At 49.2% G+C, this 25776-nt stretch overlaps 1 protein-coding gene across 3 annotated transcripts in view; it reads left to right on the top strand.

Moving 5' to 3' along the window:
- The window catches only part of MAP4K2 (mitogen-activated protein kinase kinase kinase kinase 2), a 34930-nt gene continuing 9154 nt past the window's right edge, over positions 1-25776 (top strand). For 2 of the 3 annotated variants that reach the window (XM_063146191.1, XM_063146193.1), the window contains exons 1-22: positions 1-105; positions 6599-6656; positions 8174-8264; positions 8842-8906; positions 10424-10479; positions 11867-11914; positions 12438-12480; positions 13719-13791; positions 15637-15768; positions 17094-17156; positions 18416-18497; positions 19518-19625; positions 20070-20148; positions 20410-20468; positions 20739-20782; positions 21209-21247; positions 21856-21892; positions 21991-22153; positions 23028-23140; positions 24485-24526; positions 24989-25073; positions 25618-25697. In XM_063146191.1, coding sequence (XP_063002261.1) covers positions 10-105; positions 6599-6656; positions 8174-8264; positions 8842-8906; positions 10424-10479; positions 11867-11914; positions 12438-12480; positions 13719-13791; positions 15637-15768; positions 17094-17156; positions 18416-18497; positions 19518-19625; positions 20070-20148; positions 20410-20468; positions 20739-20782; positions 21209-21247; positions 21856-21892; positions 21991-22153; positions 23028-23140; positions 24485-24526; positions 24989-25073; positions 25618-25697 — 1656 coding nt within the window. In that variant the 5' untranslated portion in view covers positions 1-9. Of the gene's footprint in view, positions 106-6598; positions 6657-8173; positions 8265-8841; positions 8907-10423; positions 10480-11866; positions 11915-12437; positions 12481-13718; positions 13792-15636; positions 15769-17093; positions 17157-18415; positions 18498-19517; positions 19629-20069; positions 20149-20409; positions 20469-20738; positions 20783-21208; positions 21248-21855; positions 21893-21990; positions 22154-23027; positions 23141-24484; positions 24527-24988; positions 25074-25617; positions 25698-25776 lie in introns of all 3 variants that reach the window. The other variant, XM_063146192.1, reaches the window with a different exon arrangement.

Here is a 25776-nt window from a genome sequence, read left to right on the forward strand (position 1 = left end):
GGAGGGACCATGAGCGCCCTGCGGGACGTCTCCTTGCAGGACCCGCGGCGGCGGTACGAGCTGGTCCAGCGCATCGGCTCCGGCACCTACGGCGACGTGTACAAGGTGAGCGCAGCCGGCCGGCCGGCGGGGCGCGCGCCCTGGGCGCACGGCAGCCGGGGCGCCTGGGTCCCCCGGGGGGAGCGCGGGGAGGCAGGAAGGGCCGGAGGCTTGCGGGGGTGGGGGTGTGTGTGGAAGCCCGCCAGGACTCCCCCCCCCCGGTTCTTTCCTTGTGACTTGGGGAGAGCTTCCTGGAGGGGACACCATGGGCGCGTGCAGCAGTGGGGAGTTTGGAGATCTGGTGTCTTTTTGTGGGGGGTTGGGGATCCCCCCCATTTCATGGTGGCCGCCAAAGTTAAGGCAGGACGGGACCCCCCCCCTCCTTCCCTGCCATGGGGGAGCTTGTCTTTGGCTTCTGGGTGCCCCTCTCCATCTTAGAGGAGTTGTGCCCAAGGAAAGTGGGCCCTTTTCAAGGGACACCCTTGGGCTGGATGAGATGCTCAGGGCCAAATCTCTCGGAGCTGGCTTGATTAACTGGCCCTGTTTAGGCAGCTGGTCCAGTTCGTTCTCTCTCTCTCTCTCTCTCTCTCTCTCTGCCCCCCTTCTCCCCCCCCCCCCCCGCGCTTCTCCTGATGTTGCTTTTCTGCTTTGAGTGGAGCCCTCCACCGCCAGTGACCACGGCGCGTTTTCTTTCGTCTCTCTATATATAATAAGCTCGAGGGATTGGCATGGGCTGTTACTTGGCAGCAATCCTGGCTGCTACTGCACTGGTTAAAAAACAAAACAAAACTCTCCCTAAAACCAATTGATCTTCGCTGTTGCTGGAAAAGCCTCCCCTTTTTTATTTTGCAGGCGCTTTGGTAAGATTGGCTGATAGCAACCGAAGGAGGGGCGGAGAAGAGAGGCATTAAGGTGGGAGAGGAACCCTGGAGGAGGAGGAGGAGGAGGAGGAGGAGGAGATGATCCCTGGCTATTAGCCCTGATGGTTGTGTGCTTTCCCCTGTATTCGAGGCGTAAGCCTGTGTGCACCAGTTGCTGTGGAACATGGGTGGGAGGGTGCTGTTGACACCGTGTCCTGCTTGTGGGTCGCTGGCTGACAGCTGGTCGGCCACTGTGTGAACAGAGTGTTCGACTAGATCAGTGGTTCCCAAAGTGGGCGGTATTGCCCCCTTGGGGGCGGTGGGATTGCATAGGGGGGCGTTAAGAGGCAAGGAAGCAGCAGGGGGGCGCTCGAGGTGGTCTTTTCCGAGAAGCGCCTCTCCAGAAGGTCTTAAAACCCAGGGATACTTTTATGGGAGAAGGTAGTTTGGTCCTAAGCCATATAGGGGAAGAATCCACACATGTATTAATACTATTTAAGAAGAGTCCTTTCAACGGTGAATTGAAATATTTCAAAAGCACCAAAACACTAATGAAGAGACATACCCTGCTTGGTGTGCCCCGCCACGCCGGCTGCAAAACAGAGGCGTTCGCTCTCTTTTCCCTCCCTCCCTCGGCAAGCCTGCGGCAGGTGCTTTGGAATAAATATTCCATTAATTGTTACTGTTTTGAATTTTATTGTTATTATCTTCCTTAGTGGGTCGTTGAAAACCACTATTCTGAATAATGATTTTTATAGTGTAGAGTAGGAGGCGCTGGGCATGAGTTGTGGAACCAAGGGGGCGGTGACCTGAGAAAGTTTGGGAACCACTGGACTAGATGGGCCCTCGGTCTGGTCCGGCACTTCTGATGATAACCCATGGCTTCAGTGGTTTTTGGAGTAAGGCTGCAAGGCCTTCGGGGAAGAGGAGAAGAGGGGTTTTAATGGGCTGGTGGGTTCTTGACAGTTGCACCAGATCTGGGTGCAGGGTGGGGCATTTGATCGTTGAGTGGAATCCCTTGAACCCACACACACGTTGGTGTTTTCAGAGGAACTGAATAACATGGCTGGTTCCTTGCCTGTCCTCCTTGTGTGATCAGTTCTGTCATCTTCTAGATGTCGGATCTGCCCGGACCTACACTATACAAATTCGTGAAGGGTTAGGCTATCGGTGGTTGGCAAACTGCTGCTCCCTTGGGGCTCAGAGGCAGTCTCTGAAAACCACTTGTTTGTGGACCACAGCAGGATCGGAGCACCGGCCTGCGGGTTTCCCAACAGCATTTGGCAGGAGGCTCAGGACAGACGAAAGGAAGGAGAGTTAAAACTATAGGATTTGCTGCCACAAGAGGAAATGATGGCCACCAATTTGGGTGGCTTTTAAAAGGGGGTGAGACGGATTCCTTGGAGGAGAAGGCTGTCCGTGGCTACTTGTCCTGATGGCTCTAGTATGCCTCTGGACACCAGTTGCTGGGGAACATGGGCAGGAGGGTGCTGTTGCACTTACGGCCTGCTCACGTGGGTTTTGCACAGTTGACTAGTCCAGAATGCTGGACTAGGTGGACCCTTGGTCTGATTCAGCATCAGGGCTCTTCTTATATTCTTATCTGGTTGAAATAGAGTGTTAGTACTTGCCTATTTCCCCTAATATACCTATAAGCAACTTATCATCATCCTCATCCTCATCCTCATCCAGCACCCCAGAGTGCAGGACACGGAATAACGGGCTCAAGTGACAGGAAGCCAGATTCCGGCTGGACATCAGGAAAAACTTCCTGACTGTTAGAGCAGTACGACAATGGAACCAGTGACCTAGGGAGGTGGTGGGCTCTCCCACACTAGAGGTCTTCATGAGGCAGCTGGACAACATCCGTCAGGGATGCTTTAGGGTGGAGTTCTGCCTTGAGCAGGGAGTTGGACTCGATGGCCTTGTAGGCCCCTTCCAACTCTGCGATGCTATGAGGAGGGAGGGGGCTTCATCCAGGCACGATGGAGAGGTACCTGGCCGCTGCTTCCTCCCCCACTGATGGCCTCTGCAGAGAATTGCCACTTCCAAGACCAAGACATCCCACAATACTTCGCATGACATCAGCGAAAATTGTTTCTGGGAGAACCCATTCCCCCCACCCAGCTATAATGAGGATTGCAAGCTCAGGAGGAACAGGGAAGTCCAATGGAGGTGGCAGGTGACGGCGGTGTCCCTGCTCGTGAATAAATGTCGGGGCTGTGTCCCTGGCACGCCCTGCCTCCACAACGCCACCGGCCATCCCTGGATTAGAAACTTTAATTTTTTCAATAAAAGCCGTACGTTCAGGGAGGGTGGAATGAGGGTGCCGGGGGACACCCTCTCGGTCCATAACTCATAGTTTTCTTATCTCAGGCCTCTGTGTCACGGAGTGCCTTCTACCAGCTCTGTTTGGTGGCCCAGCTATGCCCCTATCTGGACAGGGATAACCTAGCTTCAGTTGTCTTTACTCTGATAACCTCCAAATTAGATTACTGCAATGCCCTCTACGTGGGGCAGCCTTTGAAGACGGTTCGGAAGCTGCAGCTTGTGCAGAATGAGCGGCCAGATTGATAACTGGAACAAGGAGGTTCAAACATATAACAGCGATTCTGGCCCGCTTGCATTGGCTGCCTATACGTTTCCGAGCCCAATTCAAGGTGCTGGTTTTAACCTATAAAGCCCTACATGGCTTGGGACCGCAATACCTGATGGAACGCCTCTGCCGACATGAACCTACCGGTACACTTCGCTCAACATCTAAGGTCCTCCTCTGAGCGCCTACTCCGAGGGAAGCTTGGAGGATGGCAACAAGGGAGAGGGCCTTTTCAGTGGTGGCCCCCCGACTGTGGAATGATCTCCCCGATGAGGCTCGCCTGACGCCAACATTGTTATCTTTTCGGCACCAGGTCAAGACTTTTCTCTTCTCCCAGGCATTTTAACAGCATTTAGCAACACTGTTTGTTTTTTAACAGACCTCAGAACTATTATTTTAAAATGGATACTGTTGTTTTTATACTGTTGTTTTTATGTTTTTGATGGTTTTAAATTTTTGTATACTTTGTTTTGTATCATTGTTTTTAACTGTTGTAAACCGCCCAGAGAGCTTCAGCTGTGGGGCGGTATATAAATGTAATAAATAAATAAATGAATATTTTGATTTAAGTTCCTTGGCAGAGGAACCCAAATATAGCATCTGAAAATATTTCCGGCTTCAAGTCGGTCTCTGTGTCTCTGCTGCCGTGTGCATGTTGCTTTAAATGACTGCATGTGGCGTCTTGTTACTGGGTGAGTCGTGTGCGGCACGCAGCTGTCCAATAGAGAAAATGGGCCTTGCGCACCAATGCTGAGATGTTGGCTGCCAGTGTTGGACAGTGAAGTTCGGGGAGGCGCGGTTAAAGTTGGCAACAGCTGAGCCACCGCGCAGTTTTAAAAGCGGTCTTGCAGATACATTCTCACAAGTTCCTAGTCCTCAAACCTTTTGACTCGCCGGCGTCGTCATAGGGGTGTGTGTCTTCTTTTAAGCTCTCCGGGCACTGGAGAAAAGCAACCCTTTGCCGCTCAACCTTCTCTCCACTTTTCCTGCCAAATTTAAGTCCTGACTCGGACTCACCGCCGGCCTCCTTTTGGATATAGGATGCTTGGAAGAAGCATTGTTCAGAACTCAGCATTGCATTTCCTGAGATTCTTAAGACAGGAATGGGTTAGCGCAGGGCAACAGAGAGCCAGGACTCCTGGGTTCTATTTTCAGCTCTGGGGTGGGTTGAGGAGGATGGGCTGGGATCCTGGATTCCGGGGTTCTCCCGCCTTCAGCCGCGTCGTGGGAAAAGGTCCCTTGGATTTTGTTCTGGAGATGGAACGAAGGAAGGGAATTAACAGGGCCTGAAAGCATAACCAGTGTTGGACTGATTAGAAGCCCTCCTGGGATGAGGCTCTAGCTGTGGCGAGACTTGGTGGTCATGGTGGTGGGCACTCTGCACATGCGCAAGAGGATGCTTTGCCTATTAGTTCATACGTTCTGGATCCGGGGCTGAACTCTGTAGAAACTATCCCAGCGACCTCTTGGGAGCACAGCAGTAGTTCTACTTTAGCATTCCCCTTTGCTGGCACTCTCCAAAAGGTGGCTGGACTACAGCTCCTATCATCCTTGGCCAGCTGGGGATGGTAGGGGTGGTAGTCCAACCCACCCCTTCCCCCAGAGAGGATGCGTTTGGGGACGGTTGTCGAAAGCGCTGCGGCTGAAGCGAACTCTGCCAGTCTGTTGCAGACTGTGGCATGATCCGAAAGTTGCGCCAGAACAGTGCCGTCGCCCCACCCCTGCACCCCCCACGATGTTTCCAGTGATTGCGAGGCGCACCTCTTTCTCCTTGAGACCACAGACCTGGCCTGGCGTCTTTCTTGAGGGCGGTTTTTGTTTCAAAAGCACGCCCAAACCGAGCCAGGAACAGGGTGTGGAAAAGCGAGGGACCTTCCTAAAAATAGAACGCGTCACTTTGCACGTGCCTGCCGTGGGCACTTGCCTCAGGGCAATGCGAGGATGTCCGGGCGTCTTTCCCAACCCGGCGCCCTCCATAGCTGTTGGACCACAACTCCCAGCATGCTGGGAGTTGCAGTCCAGGAGCTCCAGAGGGCGCCGGGTTGGAGAATGTGTTGAAGGCTTCGGGGTGAGCGGAAGTTTGCTTCGCCTCCTTCCTTTGCAGGAGTCTTGTGAAGATGCTTTTCATACGCAGGCACACGCACACACACACACACATCACGCCTTTTCTGCTAGCCGAGCCGGCTCTGCAAGGAGAGCAGGTAATTGCCTCACTGCCAGGCAGGAGCACAGCTCGCCTGTCTGGCTGTGATGAAAAGAAGCGGGACGGATCTCCCTCGCTGAGCGCTTCGCAGCGAGCCTGTTCCGGGTAAAGAGCAGAGCAGCGGGGACACCGCTCTGCACGCCCCGGGGCTTTGACCGACAACTTCTTGACTCCTGAAATCCTAGATGTGGTGAAGGGCGGCAGTGAGGCATGCGCTCAGGGACTCCAGGCCCTGGCAAGACATGTGGCACAGACTGCTTAGCATAATTGTATATGCCTTAGAATTTGGGAAAGTACTCAAGAAAGACGTTGAGGTTATGGCAGCAGATTCAAGACGGGCCGGCCCTACCACGAGGCAGAGGGAGGCAGTTGACTCAGGTGGCAGATGCTAGGAGGGCGGCAGCAAGGTGTTGCAGGAGAGAGCTGAGTGCCGAATGGCCTGCCCTGTGCCCCCTAAGCTAGCCTGTACCTTCAGGTGCAACGGAGGATGGTGTCCCATTGAAGGAACAGTCAGCTTTTGTACATGGAATGGGAGAGGGCGCCATCTTGTTCTTGAATGTCTTGGGCCGTTGCTGGATTCAATGAACCTGCTTTCCTATGTAATCAAGAGACGGAACTTGGGATTGTTAAGAAGGCCCTGTATGAAAAGGGCAGTGTGGCGTAGTGGTTAAAAGGTTGGCTTTAAACCAGGGAAACCTGGCTTCATATCCCTATTTAGCCTTGAAGCTTCTTGGATGATCTTGGCCAAACCGCTACACCTCAGCACGACCTACCTCAGAAGGTTGTTGTGAAGGTGATGTGGGGGGGAGTCATGTATGCCACCCTGGAATCCTTGGAGAAAGGGTGGGTTGAAAACTAGACCGGTTCTAACCCTGGATTTTTTAATTGTTTCTTCTTCAGGCCCGTGATACAGAGACTGGGGAATTGGCGGCCATTAAGATCGTAAAAATTGATCCAGGTGAGAGAGGATCTGGACTTCTTCCACGCTCAGGGTTTATGGCTTCTGTATCGGCAAATGCTCACCCTGTCTTCCAGTATTGTAAAATCACCCTTTGCCAACTGGGTGCCCTGTATTTATTTATTTTATTACATTTATATACCGCCCCATAGCCGAAGCTCTCTGGGCGGTTTACAAAAGTTAAAAACAATGCACGTTAAAATCAGATATACAAAAATTTAAAACCGTCAAAAGCATAAAAACAATATCGATTTAAAAACAGCATCGATTTAGATGTGTTGGGACTACAACTCTCATAATCCCCAGCCAGGTTGCTTGAACTCATTGGCCCCGTTTGCACTGAATGAGAAACCAGAATTACTATGAATTTAGAAGCAGCATACTGTCAACGATAAGCCACAGAAATTCACAGAAATTCTGGCTTCTCTTTGACCTGGTTCGCACGTAACAACAACCCAGAGTTATAGGTTGAGTATGGATTGTCATTGAATTGTAAGTTGTCGTTATGTGTGCTGTGTTTTAACTATGGCTTGTTAACCACAAACAACCAAGAGTTCACAACCCAAAAACCATGGTTTGTCCTGGGTTAATGTTAACAACCCATACTTCAGAATTCACATGTAATGACAAGTCACGATTCAGCGACAACCCATACTCGGGGTTGACATTACATGTGAATGAGGCTATTGTGTACGAAATTGGCCCGTTGTGTTTGGTGAAAGGGTTGCGTGATTCATTTTGAAGATAATATAAGATTGTGTATTGTATTCAGATTTCGTTTTAAACCAGGACACTTTTAAAGAGACCCTTAGGGTGCAATCCCGTGTGTGTGTGTAGACAGAAAAAAACCCCTGCAACTCTTAGCATGACTGGCTAAGAAATGCTGGGAGTTGTAGGACATTTTTCTGCAGAAAGATGCATTGGTGATGCTTTAAGGTGGATTCCTGCATTGAGCAGGGGGTTGGACTCGATGTCCTTGTGGGCCCCTTCCAACTCTACTATTCCATGATTCTAAGTTACAGGAAGTCAGATTCCGGCTGGACATCAGGAAAAACTTCCTGACTGTTAGAGCAGTACGACAATGGAATCAGTGACCTAGGGAGGTGGTGGGCTCTCCCACACTAGAGGCCTTCAAGAGGCCACCTGTCAGGGATGCTTTAGGGTGGATTCCTGCATTGAGCAGGGGGTTGGACTCGATGGCCTTGTAGGCCCCTTCCAACTCTGCTATTCTATGACTCTGTGATTCTATGATCTTATAAAATGGAAAAATAACATTTTCTGTGGAAATTTTTCCATCCGAGGTCGCTGCTCCCAGCTTTGTGTATAGGATTCCTGCCTTAATATACCGGCCACTCTAAAAGCCAAAGCCAAAAAACCTGCTTTGTTTCAATGTTGTAAAAATCGCCCATTATTATTCACCTGGAACTCAAATGGGTACGATAGCAGCCAGGCTCCCAGCTTGGTTGTGAGGAGTCAAGCATAATCGTGGTACGCTTTCCTCCGTTTCATCTCCTCAGGGGACGACATTGGATCCATTCAGCAAGAAATCACGACTCTCAGGGATTGTCGTCACCCCAATGTCGTGGCCTATTTTGGCAGCTACCTCAGGTGAGGGACTCGCCCATTTGGGAGAGGGATTTCGCGTTCACAAGTGTCTCAAAAATTGTGTGGGCTGAAAGCCTGCCTCATCGTCTGACTTGAAAACTCTCCCTAACTCCCAGTTCCCAATTCCACATGGATGGCCCAACAGAATATATTCGATAGGGTGAGACAAGGTCTCTTTGCATGTGGTCAGAGGCACGTGAGGAAGAGCCTTTTTGGATACCGCCCGAACATCCCATCTCTGTCTTGTCCTTAGGTTCTTGCACAGTTTGCCTTCTGAGAAATGAGTGCCCACCATGACGGCCATTTTACGAATGGCCCCGGCGCTCCCATGGCAGCCATTTTGTGAGAGCACCCACGGCTCTCTTCCACCATTCCAAATTTGCTCACGGACCCAACGAGGCTGGGGACCGCCTGTTTTAGAGATTTCCCTAAAAGTCTGAAAGCGAAACTCACCTAGAAATCCTGCCCCAAACGGACACCTCCATCCCACCCCTCACATGCACACACATCTGTACAATAATGGGTAGATTTATCTCTGTTTATATCTCTTGATTATATCGACTGTTTCTCTATGGCCTAGGAATGATCGTCTCTGGATCTGCATGGAATACTGTGGCGGGGGGTCCCTCCAGGAAATCTACCATAGTGAGTTTCTGCCCTGTTTACTCCGTGGGGTCTGAGCCGTTTCGAGCTCCATCCAGGTTTATAATCTAAATTCGTTGCAGAGACGAACACGGCAGGTGGTGCTAGCAGCAAATATTTGGAAGTACTGCTGAGGGAATTAGCCTTCCTTACTTCTGAAGGTTGTCCTGCTTACTTCTGAGTAGAAAAATGTTCCCGCCCGTGCAGAAGTAGACCAGCCACACGGACACACACCACACCACCTTGACAAAAAGGGGAACTGCTCTGTCTGGCCTGCTGTAATAAAGCACAGGATGCTTCACTTCTGAGGGGTTTTACTTCCCCTTTTTGCTGTCCATAAGTTGTGTGCTCGGGTGAGGGGGTGAAAGAAGTTAGAAGAGGAAATCTGGTTAGCCTGATAGAGGATTTTTGCTCCTGTTTAACAACTGCACGCGGGGGGAGAAATTTAGGAGACGTTGCTTCTCCCAGGGTAACAAGTGGTCGCTTGTGGAATGCCTGGAGCACGGCCTTTTAGGCCCTCAGAGTTATTTTGGACTGAGGAGATCGCGACAGGTTTCTGAGGAGGTTCTGAGAGGGAAAAGGGAGGCTACGGGCACAATCCTATACATGTTTGGACAGGGGAAAAATACTACAATTTCCAGCATTCCCCAGCGAGTTCAACCGCCCTGGGTGTCCATCCTGAAAAAGGAAGGTCTCTCTTTCTGCCCCCGATCCAACACCTGCAGTGTTTCCCTAAAGCAGGGGAGGGCAACCTATGGCCCGTGAGCCGTATCCGGCCCACAGAGGGTTGAGCACCCTTCCTGGGCTGCCCTCCTTCCCCAAGACCACCTCCTGCCTTGGAGAGAAGAATCCCCACGTTCACTCTAAGGCAAGTCTGGTTGTCAACTATGGGCCTGTACTGAAGACACCTTAAACCATGGCTTTAACCATGGTGGTTAAGCCAGAAAGCCGTCCATGTTCAGAAGACATGGTAAACCACGGCTTTAACCACGGTGAATAAGGCTTTTTGCTTTATTCACCATGGTTAAAGCCGTGGTTTAAAGTGTCTTCTGAACGCAGCCTGGCTTTCTGGCTTAACCACCGTGGTTAAAGCCATGGTTTAAAGTGTCTTCTGAACACGGCCTGTGAAGGCAAAAGTTGCTTTTCATAGTTGACATGTCTGCTGGCGGAAGTAAAGAGCGAGGCAGTTACATCTGATGGACTTGGATATTATTATTTGTTTAAAGCCTTTTTATTCTGCTGCTCGGCCAAAATGACTCCTGCGAGTGGCTTGCATATAAGCAGCTAAAGCAAGACGGTCCCTGCCTATGAGCTTAAAAACTAAAAAGGCACCACATGAAAGGAAAAAGGCATGGGGAGGGAAGAGGGGGAAAAAATGAAGTCAGCAGGGCCGGTGGAATGGTCCTCCTTCCCCTCTCGTCTTGCTCAGTCTAGCCTGCTGGAATGTCTGCTAGGATAATAATTTCATCATATGCTGAATCATTGTTTCTGCCTCTCTCTCTTTTTCTTTTTGCTTTCAGCCACCGGACCCCTGTCAGAAAAACAGATCGCGTACGTCTGCCGCGAAACCCTGCAGGTGAGTGTGCAGCTGAGCTGACGGCGCATCTCTGCTCAGAGCCGTGTCCAGGTGGCGTTGGCAGCTGCTTTCTCTTTACAAGTGCCCATAAAAGCTGAACCGAGCAGGTGTGCACCAGTTTCCTTGGTGCCCGGTATCTGTGCCCAGGGCGAAATTCAGCGTTGGCCAAGCTCTCCTTTACCTTCTCGTCCCCCTCAGCCTGGGCACAGTTCCAAAAATGCCGGTTGGGGAGCCAGAATCCTTTTCCGGAGCTTAACCTGAACCGCCGTGCCGTGGGTGAGCTCCAGGGCCCGATGAAAAGGGACCTCCCAGAGCATGCGAAGAGTTTTTTTTTGTCCCGTTTGCTCACTGAACAACCGCAACTAGCTTTCTAAAACCTAGAATTAGGAAGAGTGTAGGTAAGCAAGGTTCCTGCAGACTTTCTTTCTCTTTGCCCAAGTGAAGCCGCGGTTTCTGGCCTTCCTTCCTCACCGCCCCAGCCCTGTGATGCTGCAGTCTGACCCAAGACCTCTGCACCTTTGAGAGGAAATTCAATTTTTCCGTTGCTCGCTCTGTTCTTTTCCTGTGTTGCTGTAGCAGAAACTGCTATCCTGGCAGTTTGGAATGTAGGTCACCATCTCTGTGTTTGTGCGGGTCGCGGGATGGATAGAGCTGCGTGCCCACGCTACGAGGAGAGGTTATAACTTAGGGGGGCGTTTCAGCGTAGGAGAAAAGCGTCTAAGGGGGTCAGGCAAGGCACGATCAAGGTGTGTCAAATTAGGTGGCTTGCGAGCTGTTTTTCCCCTCTTGGTCTCATAACAGGAGAACCCAATTAAAGCAAGCAATGTTTCGGCCTGGTGATCATATCTAGCAATTGAAGAAACTCCAACCTAACGACCTAAAATCTCCTAGATTGGGAGGAAAATCAAGAGGGGCTTTTTTTGTGCAGCATCTGTCCCGTTGTCACCTGAGAAAAGAGTGTGAAGTCCATGCAGACATGTTTAAACATCTTTTTCTTTGTAATAATCAAAGGACCTGCATCTATCTGTCCGTCCGTTGCATAGCTCAAAGGCGGTGAAACTTGAAACTCGGCCTGCATGCGAAAAAAATCCTAGTGGTGTGGACCTCGGGGTTATTTTTTGCTCCCTCTCAAATAGGGCTTTATATTTTACCGTTGCACTGGCTCGTTCATGGAATTTTACAAGGGGTTCCACACGACGGTGTCTCCTGTTTGCACCCCTCCTGTGTTTTCCCACCCACTTCATTTGTCTTTCTCCACAAACGGTGCGTTAAGGAGACAGAAGCGATGGGGAACGCCTTTCGATGGCTGGCGTTAGGAGGTGTCCGTCTGGAAACATCGAGTTTAGTAACAACACGCATAACATCTTTAATTGCTTCCTCTTTCCAGGGCCTTCACCATCTACACGCCAAAGGGAAAATGCACCGGGACATTAAGGTGAGACTTTCCAACAGAATCTTGGGCATGGCCAAAACTTTAAATTACCCCCTTATTTATTTATTTATTTATTTGGCTTGTATGCCTCCTTTCTGCCCAAAACCTGCATCGTTTTGAGCAGGGGTCGCCAACTTTGGGAGGTCCACGTGCCAGTCGCCTCCCCCCCTCCCACGGACTGCACACAAACACACACATGAAGTGCTCGGGATTTTTAATTTTATTTTAAACGGGGGTCCGAAAGGGCAACGGACCACCCAAAGGATCAAAACGTGCTTCTTTGCAAAGGTAGTTTTGATTCTTTGTGGTTTATTTTTGACCCCAAAGGAGTCAATAACAGGTTGAAATGGCTGTTACAGATGCCAGTTTTAATTTTGTTTTTTAAAAAAATGATTTTGGATGGTTGCCCACCTCAGTTTTGGAGTCTGCTTCTATAAGCCGAGAAGGCGAGAGAGAGAGAGAGAGAGAATCTTCTCCCATAGCTGTCTGTTTTTTTCCTTTCTTATGCCTTCTGCCTCTTTTTCAGGGAGCAAACATCCTGCTTACAGCCAACGGCGACGTGAAACTCGGTTAGTTCCTTTTCTCAGCTTCCCCTTGTGTTCAGTCGGCTTTGAGAAACCATTTCCTATTCAAGCCGTCACTCCAAAATTTCCCCCTTCTGTGCTTTATTAAGGGGGCAGTGCTATGCATCTCTTCTCGATCCTCCCAGAGTGCAGGACACGGAATAACGGGCTCAAGTTAAAGGAAGCCAGATTCCAGCTGGACATCAGGAAAAACGTCCTGACTGTTAGAGCAGTACGACAATGGAATCAGTTACCTAGGGAGGTGGTGGGCTCTTCTCCCACACTCGAGGCATTCTGGACAACCACCTGTCAGGGATGCTTTAGGGTGGATTCCTGCATTGAGCAGGGGGTTGGACTCGATGGCCTTGTAGGCCCCTTCCAACTCTGCTATTCTATGATTCTATGATTCTATGAAATACTTAAAAGGTTGTCACACAGAGGAGGGCCAGTGGGGTGTGTGAATCCCTTCTGGGTTTCAGTCAGAACCAGCCAGAATGCTAAGGGTCATACCCAAAGTGGTGAACTTAGTTTTGAGATTGGGTACAGAACTTTGGGTGGCTCCTTTGGAATTCTGGCTGGTTTTGATTGAAACCCGGAAGGGATTCACAGCCCCACTGAAATCGGGGCTGTCAGCCTCTACTGGTCCTGGGCTTGCTGACTTGGCCCAGCACCCCCTCCTAAGAACATCATCATTATCAATTTATTTCTTGCCCACCTCTCCATTCTGATCGAGGCGGGGAACAACATTAAATGGTAAAATACATAAAACTGAATTAAAACATAATATACATTGTTAAAAACATCCTAAAAAACATCCTAAAAACATCTTAAAATTCCACTGGATAGGCTTGCCGGAAGAGATCAGTCTTTATAGCTTTCTTGAATGCTGGTAGACTGTTCAGTTGACGAGTCTCCTCCGGCAGGCCGTTCCACAGTCTGGGAGCAGCAGAAGAGAAGGTCCTTTGGGTAACCGTTGTTTAATAATAATAAATCAGAAGAGTCCTGTTGGATGAGACCAAGGGCCCATCTAGTTCAGCTCTCTGTTCACAACCAGACCCACAAGCAGGACATGGTGCAATAGCACCTTCCCGCCCATGTTCCCCAGCAACTGGTGTATATGGGCTAGCGATTCCTCATGGGGGGCTTGAGCCCAGTGTGCTGCTGCCCACGCTTTCCTCCCCGTGGCGGGAAGTCTAGCCGTTCCCTCTCCCCAAATCACGCCCATCCGTCCTTCCTTCCCGCAGCGGATTTCGGCGTCTCTGCGGAACTGACGGCGTCGGTGGCGAAGCGGAAATCCTTCATTGGGACTCCCTACTGGTAAGGCAGGGGGCTGAGCCTCCTTCTTTCTCTACCTCTGTTGCTGTCTCTGCGGGCTCTGTGCTGTCTGTCCAGAGGGCGGGATGCGGAGTTGGGAACTCGCCACTTCATGCATCGTACAGCTGACCTCCTGTATCGGGTTGCTGGATGTGAAACGCTTCGTGCCCTTAAACGGGAGCAGATCCGCGGTAAAGCACTTCTCTTGCACGCGGAAGGTCCTCAGTCCGATCCCAGGTATCGCAGGTGATGGGAAAAGAGCCTTCCCTGCCGAGGAAACTTGGAGAATTGCTGCCAGTCAGAGCAAACAACACTGGCCTCAATAGGGAGACTATAATTTGTAGGGTGTAATTTTTACGTAGCAAAAGTGCTGTGTAAATGCAGAGTGTCATGGGGGTGGCCTTCTCCCTGGGTATAGCTGGCTTCCTCGGGACGTTGTTTGGTGACTGTGATTGGTTGTTTTATTGAGCAAGGAGCCTTTCAGCTTGTCTGTCCATCCTGCAAGAGGGTGAGAAGCACGTTTAACTTTTAAGTTTTTCTAGCCATTTTCCATATCCCATGAGATCCCAAGGCTGTGTGCATTATAAATTATTCTGAAACATAATAGAACGGAACGGCCTACCTTATTCTAGGGCCCTCCATCGCCCTCATCTTCCCCAAGCGATCGGGTTCTGCACAGTGCCTGGCTGGGGATGATGGAATTTGTAGTACAACCCATAAGGAGGAGGTTGCAGTACAGCAAAGCCAAACATCCCAACTGCCGTCATAAAAGACAGCCGATAAAAAATAATAATCCCATTTCCATTACAAAGGCTGTCTGAAAAGTTTTGCCGTTCTGAAATGCCCGCATGAGAAGAGAAGTCTTAACCTGCTGTTGGAAAGATAGTAAATCTCTTTGGAGAGAATATTCCGAAACGGGAGGTTTTCACATCAAAACGCCGGAGCGTAATAGAGCTGAATGAAACCGTTCAGTAGAAGATGGCAGACTTTAGCTTCCAGAATTCAGTGCTTGGGAGGGGTCCCTGCCTCAGCAAAGGAACCCATGGCTGCAAAAAAAGCAAATGCTATTTTGGGCTGTGTTAATAGAAGTATAGCTTCCAAATCATGTGAGGTCCCGGTTCCTCTCTATTCGGCCCAGGTTAGGCCTCATCTAGTTCTGGGCTCCACAATTCAAGAAGGACGCAGACAAGCTGGAGCGTGTTCAGAGGAGGGCAACCAGGATGATCAGGGGTCTGGAAACAAAGCCCTATGAAGGGAGACTGAAAGAACTGGGCATGTTGAGCCTGGAGAAGAGAAGATGGAGGGGAGACATGATAGCACTCTTCAAAAACTGGAAAGGTTGTCACACAGAGGAGGGCCAGGATCTCTTCTCGATCCTCTCAGAGTGCAGGACACGGAATAACAGGCTCAAGTTAAAGGAAGCCAGATTCCGGCTGGACATCAGGAAAAACTTCCTACTGTTAGAGCAGTACGGCAATGGAACCAGTGACCTAGGGAGGTGGTGGGCTCTCCCACACTAGAGGCCTTCAAGAGGCAGCTGGACAACCACCTATCAGGGATGCTTTAGGGTGGATTCTTGCATTGAGCAGGGGGTTGGACTGGATGGCCTTAGAGGCCCCTTTCAACGTTACTATTCTAGCTTCCAGAATTCAGTGCTTGAGAGTCATTGAGGGGAGTGTGTGTGTGTGTGTGTTTATCCCCCTGCATGAGGAATGGGGATTGAAAGAGTCTACGGCATTCAGCAGAAATAACAGGACAGGGTGATCTTTGGTTGCCTCGGCCTGGCTGCACGCTGTCCTTGTTTGCATTCCTCCCTCCCCAAGTTCGCAATCTCGCCCCCTCTTCCAGGATGGCACCAGAAGTGGCCGCAGTGGAGAAGAAAGGCGGCTACAACCAACTCTGCGACATCTGGGCGCTCGGCATCACGGCAATCGAACTCGCTGAGCTGCAGCCGCCTCTGTTTGACCTCCATCCGATGAGGTGAGGGCTGTTTTCGGGCTTGCGAATCAACTCTGCCCCCTTAGAGATGTGGAGGCCAGAGGGGAAAACCCCCAGGTGTTTTCATTGTGGGGGAAATCGTCGGGAGAGCCGGGTTCTAGTCCCCACTTGGCCATGAAACTCCCTGGGTGAATTGGGGCCAATCACTGACTCTCAGCCTGACCTACCTTGCAGGGTTGTTGTGAGGCTAAAATGGAGAGAAGGAGGAGGACTCAGTAAGCCACCTTGGGTGCTTCGTAAGAGGAGTCCCGTGAGGACAGGCGGAGTACCCAGACGGGCTTCTTGTGGGTGGCGAGTTTCAACAACATGAAATAGACACCTCTCCAGAAATACCGGCTTTTCTGGCTCTCGAAATGGGGCTAGCGTGACATTGTGACTGATCCTTCACAGTGCCTCAAATTCAGCGCCCCTGTAGGGCTGACCTACTCTGCAGGGTTGTCAGTAAGAAGGGATGAGAATGGTCTGTGCTGAGTCTTAAGTAGTTGTCCCTTTTCTCAGTGCAAGCAAAAATTCTAGAATAACGACGGTGCAAGAGAGAAAGGAAAGGGACGCCTACCTTGTTTGAGTTTTAGAGAGCTTGCAATAGAACAAAACAAACAGAGGCTGTCAGCAGTTCGCAATGATGCAACAACGTCAACAAAAATTCAACACTCATCTCTTAGATATGCACATGAGTGTAAGCAGGCCCCAGGTCTGAGTAGGTATCTGAACAAGGCTGGCGACTCTAGACTGTTGCGTTCAAATGTAGAGAGGGTAGGAAGATTCTTAGACCCTTGGAGAATAGATGTGGGGTGTTTACGATGGGCCGGCAGTTCTGCAGTCCTGTTTTGACAGGATGGAAACACGTTTTTGCCTCTGATCAGGTGGAGAGTTTTCGGTGTGGTGTAGTGGTTAGAGTGTCAGACTGGGACTCAGGAGTTCCGGGTTCAAGTCATGAAGCTCCCTGGGTGAATTGGGGCCAGTCACTGACTCTCAGCCTGACCTACCTCACAGGGTTGTTGTGAAAATGAGATGGAGAGGAGGAGGAGGAGGAGGAGGATTTTGTATGCTGCCTTGGGTTCCTTGGAGGAAAAAGATTTGGGATATAAATACAATAATAAATAATAAGTGGAGAGGAGGGTTAGGACCCTGTGTGCCAATTTGGGCTCCTTGCAAAAGGAAAAAAAAAGTGGGATATAAATGTAATAATAAATAAATAGAAATAAATAAATGCATTTGTAAAGTTGATATGACCATGATGGTTGAAACAACAAATAAACAATTTAACAATTTAACAAATAAAAAGTCTTGTTTCTCATTCCATCTAGGGCCTTGATGCTAATGTCAAAAAGCAGCTTCCAGCCTCCCAAGCTAAAAGATAAGGCGTGCTGGTGAGTACACGTGTACACAGGAGTGCCCAGTGCCCAGCCTCTGTTCTGCTTTGTGAAGTTGAAGTGCAAACTATTCCTTTTATTATGCAAACTACAGTCAGATCAACAATGCCTCAGGTTATAGTTGGAATCTAGGAACAGATGCTAAGGCCTTAGCTAGACCTAAGGTTTATCCTGAGATCATCCCTGACTGCTCCCGGATATCCTGTGTGTCATTTACGTGAATAGGGATGACCCCAGGACGATCCCGTGATAAACCTTAGGTCTAGCTAAGGCCTAAGTCTCTAGGCAGCAACTCCTTTTGGTTAAAGCACTATGTTAGATCCTCCCAGAGTACAGGACACGGAATAATGGGCTCAAGTGACAGGAAGCCAGATTCTGGCTGGACATCAGGAAAAACTTCCTGACTGTTAGAGCAGTACGACAATGGAACCAGTGACCTAGGGAGGTGGTGGGCTCTCCCACACTAGAGGCCTTCAAGAGTCAGCTGGACAACCACCTGTCAGGGATGCTTTAGGATGGATTCCTCCATTGAGCAGGGGGTTGGGCTCGATGGCCTTATAGGCCCCTTCCAACTCTACTATTCTATGAAACATGTTTGGGTTATGATCATTTGTATTAATATAGCCTTTTGCATTGTAAGTATATTAGGAACAGCCATTTGGAAAACAGTATCCTTATTATGTGTGTATGCAACATGCTAGACTGTTGAATTCTTGTTAATTTTATTTAAAAAACATTAAAATAATTCCCTATATTCTGTATCTTAGACTAGTCACCTTAACAAAGTCTGTTTTATTGCAGTAGTATTTTTATCCTTATTTGCCTGTAAGCGTCCTTGAGTCGAATTTGCTCCTTCGCTTGTGTTTAGTTTAGGATAGGACCTTTATTGATAATTGGCAAAGTAAAAAAAAACCCAGCAGCATAATAAAGGGTTGTGGCCCTCTAGGCAACCTCAGGGGGCCAGATGGGGAACGCTGTAGGTCATATTTGGCCCCCGGGCATGAGGTTGGCCACCCTTGGTTAAAACACAAGGCTGGTGAAGAGATCGTGAGGATTCAAGTCTAGGTTTGTAAATGTAAAACACGTTGGTGGATTCTACTGGAAAGAAGAGACAGGTCGCAGAAGACCGAGAGGTGCACAGGAGGGCATAGGGTAAAACCCAACGCAAGTCCTGCTTAGTAGATCCGTTGAAGTGAACGGGACAATTTTTTCTTCCTGGCCGGATTTACACACATGTTCTTTTCTCTTTCTTCCAGGTCCACGGATTTTCACCATTTCCTCAAACTCTCCTTGACTAAGAACCCCAAGAAACGTCCAGTGGCCGAAAAACTTCTGCAGGTGACGCAGGGTTGAAGGGTCCCATCCCACCCCCAGTGGGGAGGGGGCATAACTCTACCCTTAAATCTTTAAGACAGAGAATGACAAATGTCAAAAAAAAATAGAACACAAAAAGCTGTCCAAATCAGGATAATGAGATTACTAATATTAGATTATGTATACTAGTAAAAAAATGTTAAAATAGGATGTTGTTATTTAATCAGTTTATGTCATTCATGCCAACTCTGGGTCGGAGGAAACGTGGGAAGGCCTCAAACCCGCCTCTCTATTCATTTAATAATCTACTCATACTACTACTACTACTAATAAATTTATTTCTTACCCGTCTCTCCATTTTGATCAAAGCAGGGAACAACAATAAGAGATAAAATACATAAAACTGAATTAAAACATAATATACATTGTTAAAAACATCCTAAGAAACATCCTAAAACATTCTAAAAACATCTTAAAATTCCGCTGGATAGGCCTGCCAGAAGAGATCAGTCTTGATAGCTTTCTTATTTATTTATTTGTTACATTTATATGCCGCCCCATAGCCGAAGCTCTCTGGGCGGTTTACGAAAGTTAAAAACAGTAAACAATGAATGCTAAAGGACTGTCAAGTTGGCGAATCTCTGCCGGCAGGCCATTCCACAGTCTGGGAGCAGCAGAAGAGAAGGTCCTCTGGGTTATGGTTGTCAGCCTAGTCTTTGCTGACTGAAGTAGATTCTTTCCAGAGGACCTGAGCGTGTGGGGCGGATTGTACGGGAGAAGGCGATCCCACAGGCAGCCTGGACCCAAACAATGTAGAGCTTTAAAGGTAATAACCAACACTTTGTACTTCACCCGGAAACTAATTGGCAGCCAGTGAAGGGATTTTAAGACTGGTGTAATGTGGTCTCCCTTAGGTGTACCGGTGACGAACCTGGCTGCCATATTTTGGACTAGTTGAAGTTTCCGGACTAGGCACAAAGGTAGCCCTATGTAGAGCGCATTGCAGAAGTGGAGCCTTGAAGTTACCATCTCTCTGTCTTCCAGCACCCTTTCGTTTCCCAGCCGTTGGCCCGGATCTTAGCCGTTGAACTACTCGATAAAGCCACGAATCCTGACTTGGGAGCTGCAGCCTTGGACGATGGGGATTTTGAGGTATGGGCCAAACGGAGGCGGTGCGGTGGGGTTTGTGGTTCACTGTACGTTCAGAGCATACACCCAAATATTTCTTCGAACAGGAGGTATAGAATTCTAGAATAAGCGTTAGAAGGGAGCGGACCTTTTCAGTGTTGGCCCCCTGTGGGACGCTCTCCCCAGTGAGGCCTGCCTGGCGCCAATGTTGTCTTCCTTTTGGGGCCTGGTTAAGACTTCCCTCTACTCCCAGGGGTTTGATGGCATATCACAGGGCATTTATGTTCTTATTGCAGCTGTTTTTGAAGCTGGCTGGGAATTATGGGAGTTGTAGTCCAACACATCAGAAGGATATCAGGTTGCGGAAAGCTGATGTAAACAGACTTTGGTCTGATTGAGCAGGATAGTTCTTACATGGTTTTTTAAATATATATATATTAAATATTGGTTTGTTTTCTTTATTTGCAGGCGTATGAAGTCTTTCCTGACAAAATCCATTCCCATAGGCAGCACGGGCAAGTTGAAAGCACCCTCTCAGAGATCCAGCGTAAGTTTGACCATCACATTCTCCCCTTGCCCCACCCTTCCACTCACCTAGGAACTCTAGGGAGCCGGGTTTGGCCCATGGGCCGAAGGTTCCACACCTCCGCTTTATGGAGAGTTTTTGAAATTAGGCCTAACAAGCAGGAATTAAATTGCCTGTCCCTGATTTCGGGAGTGCTCATACAGTCTTTGCTGTGTAGAAGCAACGGCTGAGAGCCCGTTTCTTTGAAGATGGCTAGTAATTTTTGTTGTTTTTCCTTTCTAGTTAACCAGGTTAAATTTGGGCCTCCGTTAAGGAAAGAAACCGAACCGTGGTGCAATCTGGTAAGGCGTGTGTGTGTGTGTGTGTTGGGTGGATAATGTAAAATGGTTCTCTGGCCTGTCCCTAGGACAGAGGTGGGCCTGTCCCCATTTCTTGCCACCTGACCATTCTGACTGGAGATGCCGGGACTCGAACCCGTGACCTCCTGAATGCCAAGCATGAACTCCATCACTGAGCTACTGTCCGTCCCTCAGTTGGGCACATGGACACACAAGTTCCTTTATTCTAGACTTGGACGGAGCTGCTAACAGCCTTTTTTGTTTGTTTTGCAGAAGGAAGAGGAAGAAGAGAATTGGATGCTTTTAGGAGACGGAGAGTAAGGGATTACTGGGGGTTGGAAAAGAATGACTGGAAGATGGGAGGTTGATCCCCCCCCCCCCCGGTTTTCCTTCCCCAACAGAGTGAAATAGAACTGCCACCTTTCCCTTCCTGCCAGCTTTGCTCCTTTTGCTGCAGAGCAGGGAAGAATTAATCAGCCACAACTCACCACTCCCCCTCCTCCCCCAGCCGTGATGTTGAAAGCATCACCAGTTGAATGTCTGCCTGTTTGAGCAGCTGTTAAAGGCACGGGAACATTTCCAGAGGGACGTGGCCGCTCTAAAAGGAAGCGGGGTGGATTTTTTCGTGGACCAAAGAGGACGGAACGTGGCCACCGGGACTCCCTGTGTGTGTGTGTGTGAGTGAGGACCTGGAAGTCAGGACTCCTGGATACATGAATAATTCTTTGCGATTTATTTTTCAGGAGCCTCCTTCAGTCGGTGGAAGAAGCGCTAGAGGAGAGGTAAAATAAGGCTTGGGTGGAGGTGAAATTAGGGCATGTAGGAAACAGACTGGCCTGCTTATTTCTACAATATTGTTCTCAGGCATCTCAAACAGAGAAATCTCTTCCACCTCACCTGCTAAATAATCCTTTCTCAACTAGAGATCCCAGAGGTTCAATGGGACTTCTGCACACCTATTATCTATCAAAACAGATATTTTTTTACGATGATCATTAATCAGCACCTAGCGTGTACAATACTTACACACACCGTGCATAATTATACAGAAGCTCAGGGGGGAAACACCCGCCTCTGACATGACCCCAGAGGACCAGCCTGGTGGAATAGTATTATTTTACTAAAAGTTTGCAGCAGGCACTATCAGCTGCAGAAAACCCGGCCGCCTTATCAATAATCTGAGAATCCGGATCCGAAAGATAAAGTTTATTGGATCTGCCTGACATTTTTTCCTTTTCTTTGTAAAGTAGGTGTAATAAAAGTGCAGAGAATTCCTCGCCTGCACGTGCGGACTCAAACTGAGCCCTAAATATGCACTTTTTAAAATGCCTTTTCCCACTGGCTTCATTCTCGTGTTTGATGGTTTTTTTAAACCCTCTGTGTTCTGTAGGAGCCTAACTATTCGACCCGCACGCCCCACTGAACAGGTATGTCCCAGGCTTCCTTGCCGCACAATTGCATCCATCCCTTTAAGCAGCCACTGTCCTCCCCCACTTTGAAATACGTCTGACTTTTCTCCATTCAGGCCCACGTGGAACAGCGGCCCGGTGGTACCAAGGAGGGTGACCAGGACACCATCAAGAGAGGGCCCTTGTGGGATTTTCTCAACCTGGAGCTGACGTATAAAGCTCCCTGGGAGCATGAAGGGGGCCCCGAGTTCCCAGACTTGGAGTGCCAAACCTCGCCAGGTAATTGGGGGCGCTGGAGTCAAGCCCAAGAGTAGATTGGGGGCTTTCACTCCTCCTGGAATAGGAGAGTTGTGTTTTTTAAAAAGAACCCCAATCTGAAAGAGCTAGAAATAGTTCTGGGGCAGCCAACACATCCAGAGGGCTGCTTTGGGGAATGGGGTGGGAAGGTGACGTCACAGGCACCGTCCTGTGCGCAGAGCAGGCTAACGCTGCAAGCTGTTTCCCTCTGAGCTTGACCGGTTCATCACCAGAGGACTTTCCAGTTCATCTCTGTTTGCATGCATGTGCCAAAACAGACCAAATTTTACACCTTGGAAAGTTGAATTCTGCAAGCATGATAGATTATGCAAACTGAGCCATTTTCCCCCTTCTTTTACATTATTATTATTATTATTTATTCCATTTCTATACCACCCCATAGACAAACCTCTCTGGGCAGTTTACAGTTTTTTTAAAAAATACATATAAACACGCAAACAGAAAGTATACAGAGACAATATCTATCTAAAGAAAGCTTTAAGCAATCAATTAGAAGACAAATCCAGGAGCTGATTAAAACTCATCATATTCTGCCAAAAGCCTGAGAAAAGAGAAATGCAAATTTGCTAATGCAAATTTTGGGTTAAGTGAGGGTTGTTTAACCCTCGAATAACCCATGATGACTCGGTTCGGACAACATGGCGCCACCCCTAATTTGGGGATAGCACAATCAAAACGGCATGTGCCAAAGCCCATCAAGGGTTAAAGAACCCGCCATGAGCCAGCCGTGTCGTGCAAACTGGGTCAGTATAAAACAGCTTCCTGTGTTCCTTTGCTTCCGTTTCTGACTACTGTTTTTTTACGGGAATGGTGTGACGTTATCTTCTGTCCACAGGCAGCACAGGCTTGGGTGATGCCCCAAATCTCTCCGGAACTGGTTCCCCAAAGCCTGCGGACTCGCTCCTTTCCACGGAGTGGGCAACTATGAAGAAGAAGGAAGAGGCTACCGTAAGTCTAGTGGGGACCCAACATTTCAGCGCAGAAGGGCCTGGGACCGGAGGTGGGTGGGTACGTGGAGAATCAGTGAACGCACCGCTTGAGCGAGGAAACTGGGTGGGAGGCACCTGGAATTCATGGAATGAGACCTGGGTCTACTCAGCGGAAACTCTGTGTGTGTTTGGGGTGGGATTACTGAGTTCTGTCCCCAAATCTGGGAGTTTAACAGAGTGTAGGAGGTTATTAAGGGGATAATTAAGTGTAGGAGGTTATTAAGGCTAATTCCCCGGCTGTGGAATGAGCTCCCTAAGGAGGTTCGCTTGGCACCTACATTATATGCTTTTAGATGCCGGGTGACCTTTTTATTCTCCCAACGTTTTAACATGGTGTTTTAAATTTGTAATTTTGCATTGCTGCTGTTTTTATCTGGTTGAGCTTTTATATTGTATTTTATAGTATGGTTTTATACGGTTGTTTTATACTTTGAATGTTTTTAATTTTTGTGAACCGCCCAGAGAACTCCAGCTATTGGGCGGTATAGAAATGTAATAAATAAATAAATAAATAAATAAGAGGCAGAACTTCTGGGCTTAAGCTTTAGCTATGCAAGTAGGGATGCCAGATGTCCCGGAAAACCGGGAACGTCACGGTTTCCAAGAATTTCCAAAATGTCCCGGCCAGTCAGTCAAGAATCCCAGATTCCTGTTCCAGCCGGCTGGAGAAATTCCAGCCTCCGAAATGGTGCCTTGAGCCTGGTAATTGGAGTGTAAGCCTCCGTATTGAACTCTCCTCTAGCTTTTGAGAACTAGTGGAGAAATGTAATTTAGTCTCATTTTTTTCTGTTCGTTTGCTTAAACTGTTCTTTGCCTATTATTTATTTGCAGGTGCTTAAGTGCTTTAGGCTGCAATCCTGTGCGTACTTACCTGGGAATAAGTCCTATTTAACTTAATAGGATTTGTTTCTGAGTAGACACACATAGGATTGCAGTGTTAGATAACTAAAGCTTAGATAGCGTTCTTTCTTTCCCTAGACCTTTACATATTGCTCAGGTGTTTTTTTTTTTTTAAAAAAATCCTATACACACCCACCCCAAAAAAATTGTCCCGGTTTTGTGGATTCAGAATATGGCAACCCTATATGCAAGTGGCTCTAGTGGAGACCCTGGTCTCCTTTTCCCAGTAGCAGTGAGTTCCTTCCCCATTCCCCCTGCCTAAGGGCGTAAAGTTGTGACTCTTATTGGGATGGGACGAGGGAGGAGTCCAGTGTCCTGGCTTTTTAGAGCAATGCGAGGTGTTCTGTATTTTTTGGTGACTGCCCCTTTCCCCCTCCCCTCTCTTTTTACCACCCCCCTACAGAGGCTGCTCTGTCACGGCCTGCCCCCCACCCCCAAAGTCCACGTGAGTTCCATTCGCTCTTCCATTGGCAGCGTTCCCTTGTGGGGCAGGGATGGGGGTTACAACAAGACCTGGGGGGGGGGCAGGGGGAGTGGGTTGGCTCACAGAAGAGGGTGATGGGGATCAGGGGTGAGGAGCCACAGTCTTGGGGGCCGAATTCGGCCCCCTGGGATTCCCCAGGCTTCTCCTCTCCTTTCCCTCCAACCACCCGGTTTCCTGGCTTTTATGCCGTTTTCAACCCATTCTAAAAGGTAAAAACGCCTCTCCAGAGGCTCGGTAATTGGCCGTAAGAGCTTTACGCTCTGATGGGCTGGTAGTTTTGGCCCCGCCCCTTTTGCCCACCATTGGAATGCGGCCCCCGAGTTGAAAGCACTTCCACACCCCTGGTGTAGACAGCATTGCAGGTCCGCTTGCAGTGGGGAACGGTCCCCACCCCGTGTGTTCTGTTCTCCCCCCCTTTCCCAGATGGGCGCTTGTTTCTCCAAAGTCTTCAACGGCTGCCCACTCAAAATCAATTCGGCCACGACGTGGATTCACCCGGAGACGCGAGGTAGGAGCCCGCACCCTCTTTCTGCTTTGCCAGCCGCTGGTTATAAGGGTGTCAGGATTGGGCCTGCGCTCCCTGCCGAGACCGTGGAAGTGGAGTCAGATAATGAGTAGGGAGGGAGGAACCCCAACCTTACGTTGCTGAAGGCGATGAAGCACGGGCTCATCCGTTGGATCAAAGCCCAACCCTAACTACTCCTTCGGTGGGAGCCCTGAAACTCCCAGAGGAGGAGGTGAGAGTGAGGGATGCACGGATCCGACGTAGAGTCAAGAGGGAGGAGCGGCGTAAGGAGGTAAAGGCGTCCTACCCGGCTTGGCCCCCAAAGGTCTTTAGGGGAAGGCCCTCCCTCAGAGCAGGACTGAGAACGCCTTTCAGGTTCTGCAGAAAGGCCCTACTGTTGTGCATCCCTCAAAGAGATCTTTAGTTAAACTATTCACCTTGTGTCACTTGGAGATTCATCTCTTTGTTTGACTATACTCCAGGAAGGCTGGAGACCTGACAAAGGCTGCCACAGGTTGAATCTGTGACTTTCCCTTCTTCCTTGCAGACCTCTACCTCGTGGTTGGCGCTGAAGAAGGCATCTACACTCTCAATCTTCACGAACTCCACGAGGATACGATGGAGAAGGTAAGTCCCCTGCACAGGAGGGAGGGGTGGAGGCGGCCTTAGCATAGAGAGCGGGCTGGGAGGAGAGCTACAGCACTAG

Source organism: Elgaria multicarinata, chromosome 21, assembly GCF_023053635.1.
Source record: "Elgaria multicarinata webbii isolate HBS135686 ecotype San Diego chromosome 21, rElgMul1.1.pri, whole genome shotgun sequence".
Classification (NCBI taxonomy): domain Eukaryota; kingdom Metazoa; phylum Chordata; class Lepidosauria; order Squamata; family Anguidae; genus Elgaria; species Elgaria multicarinata.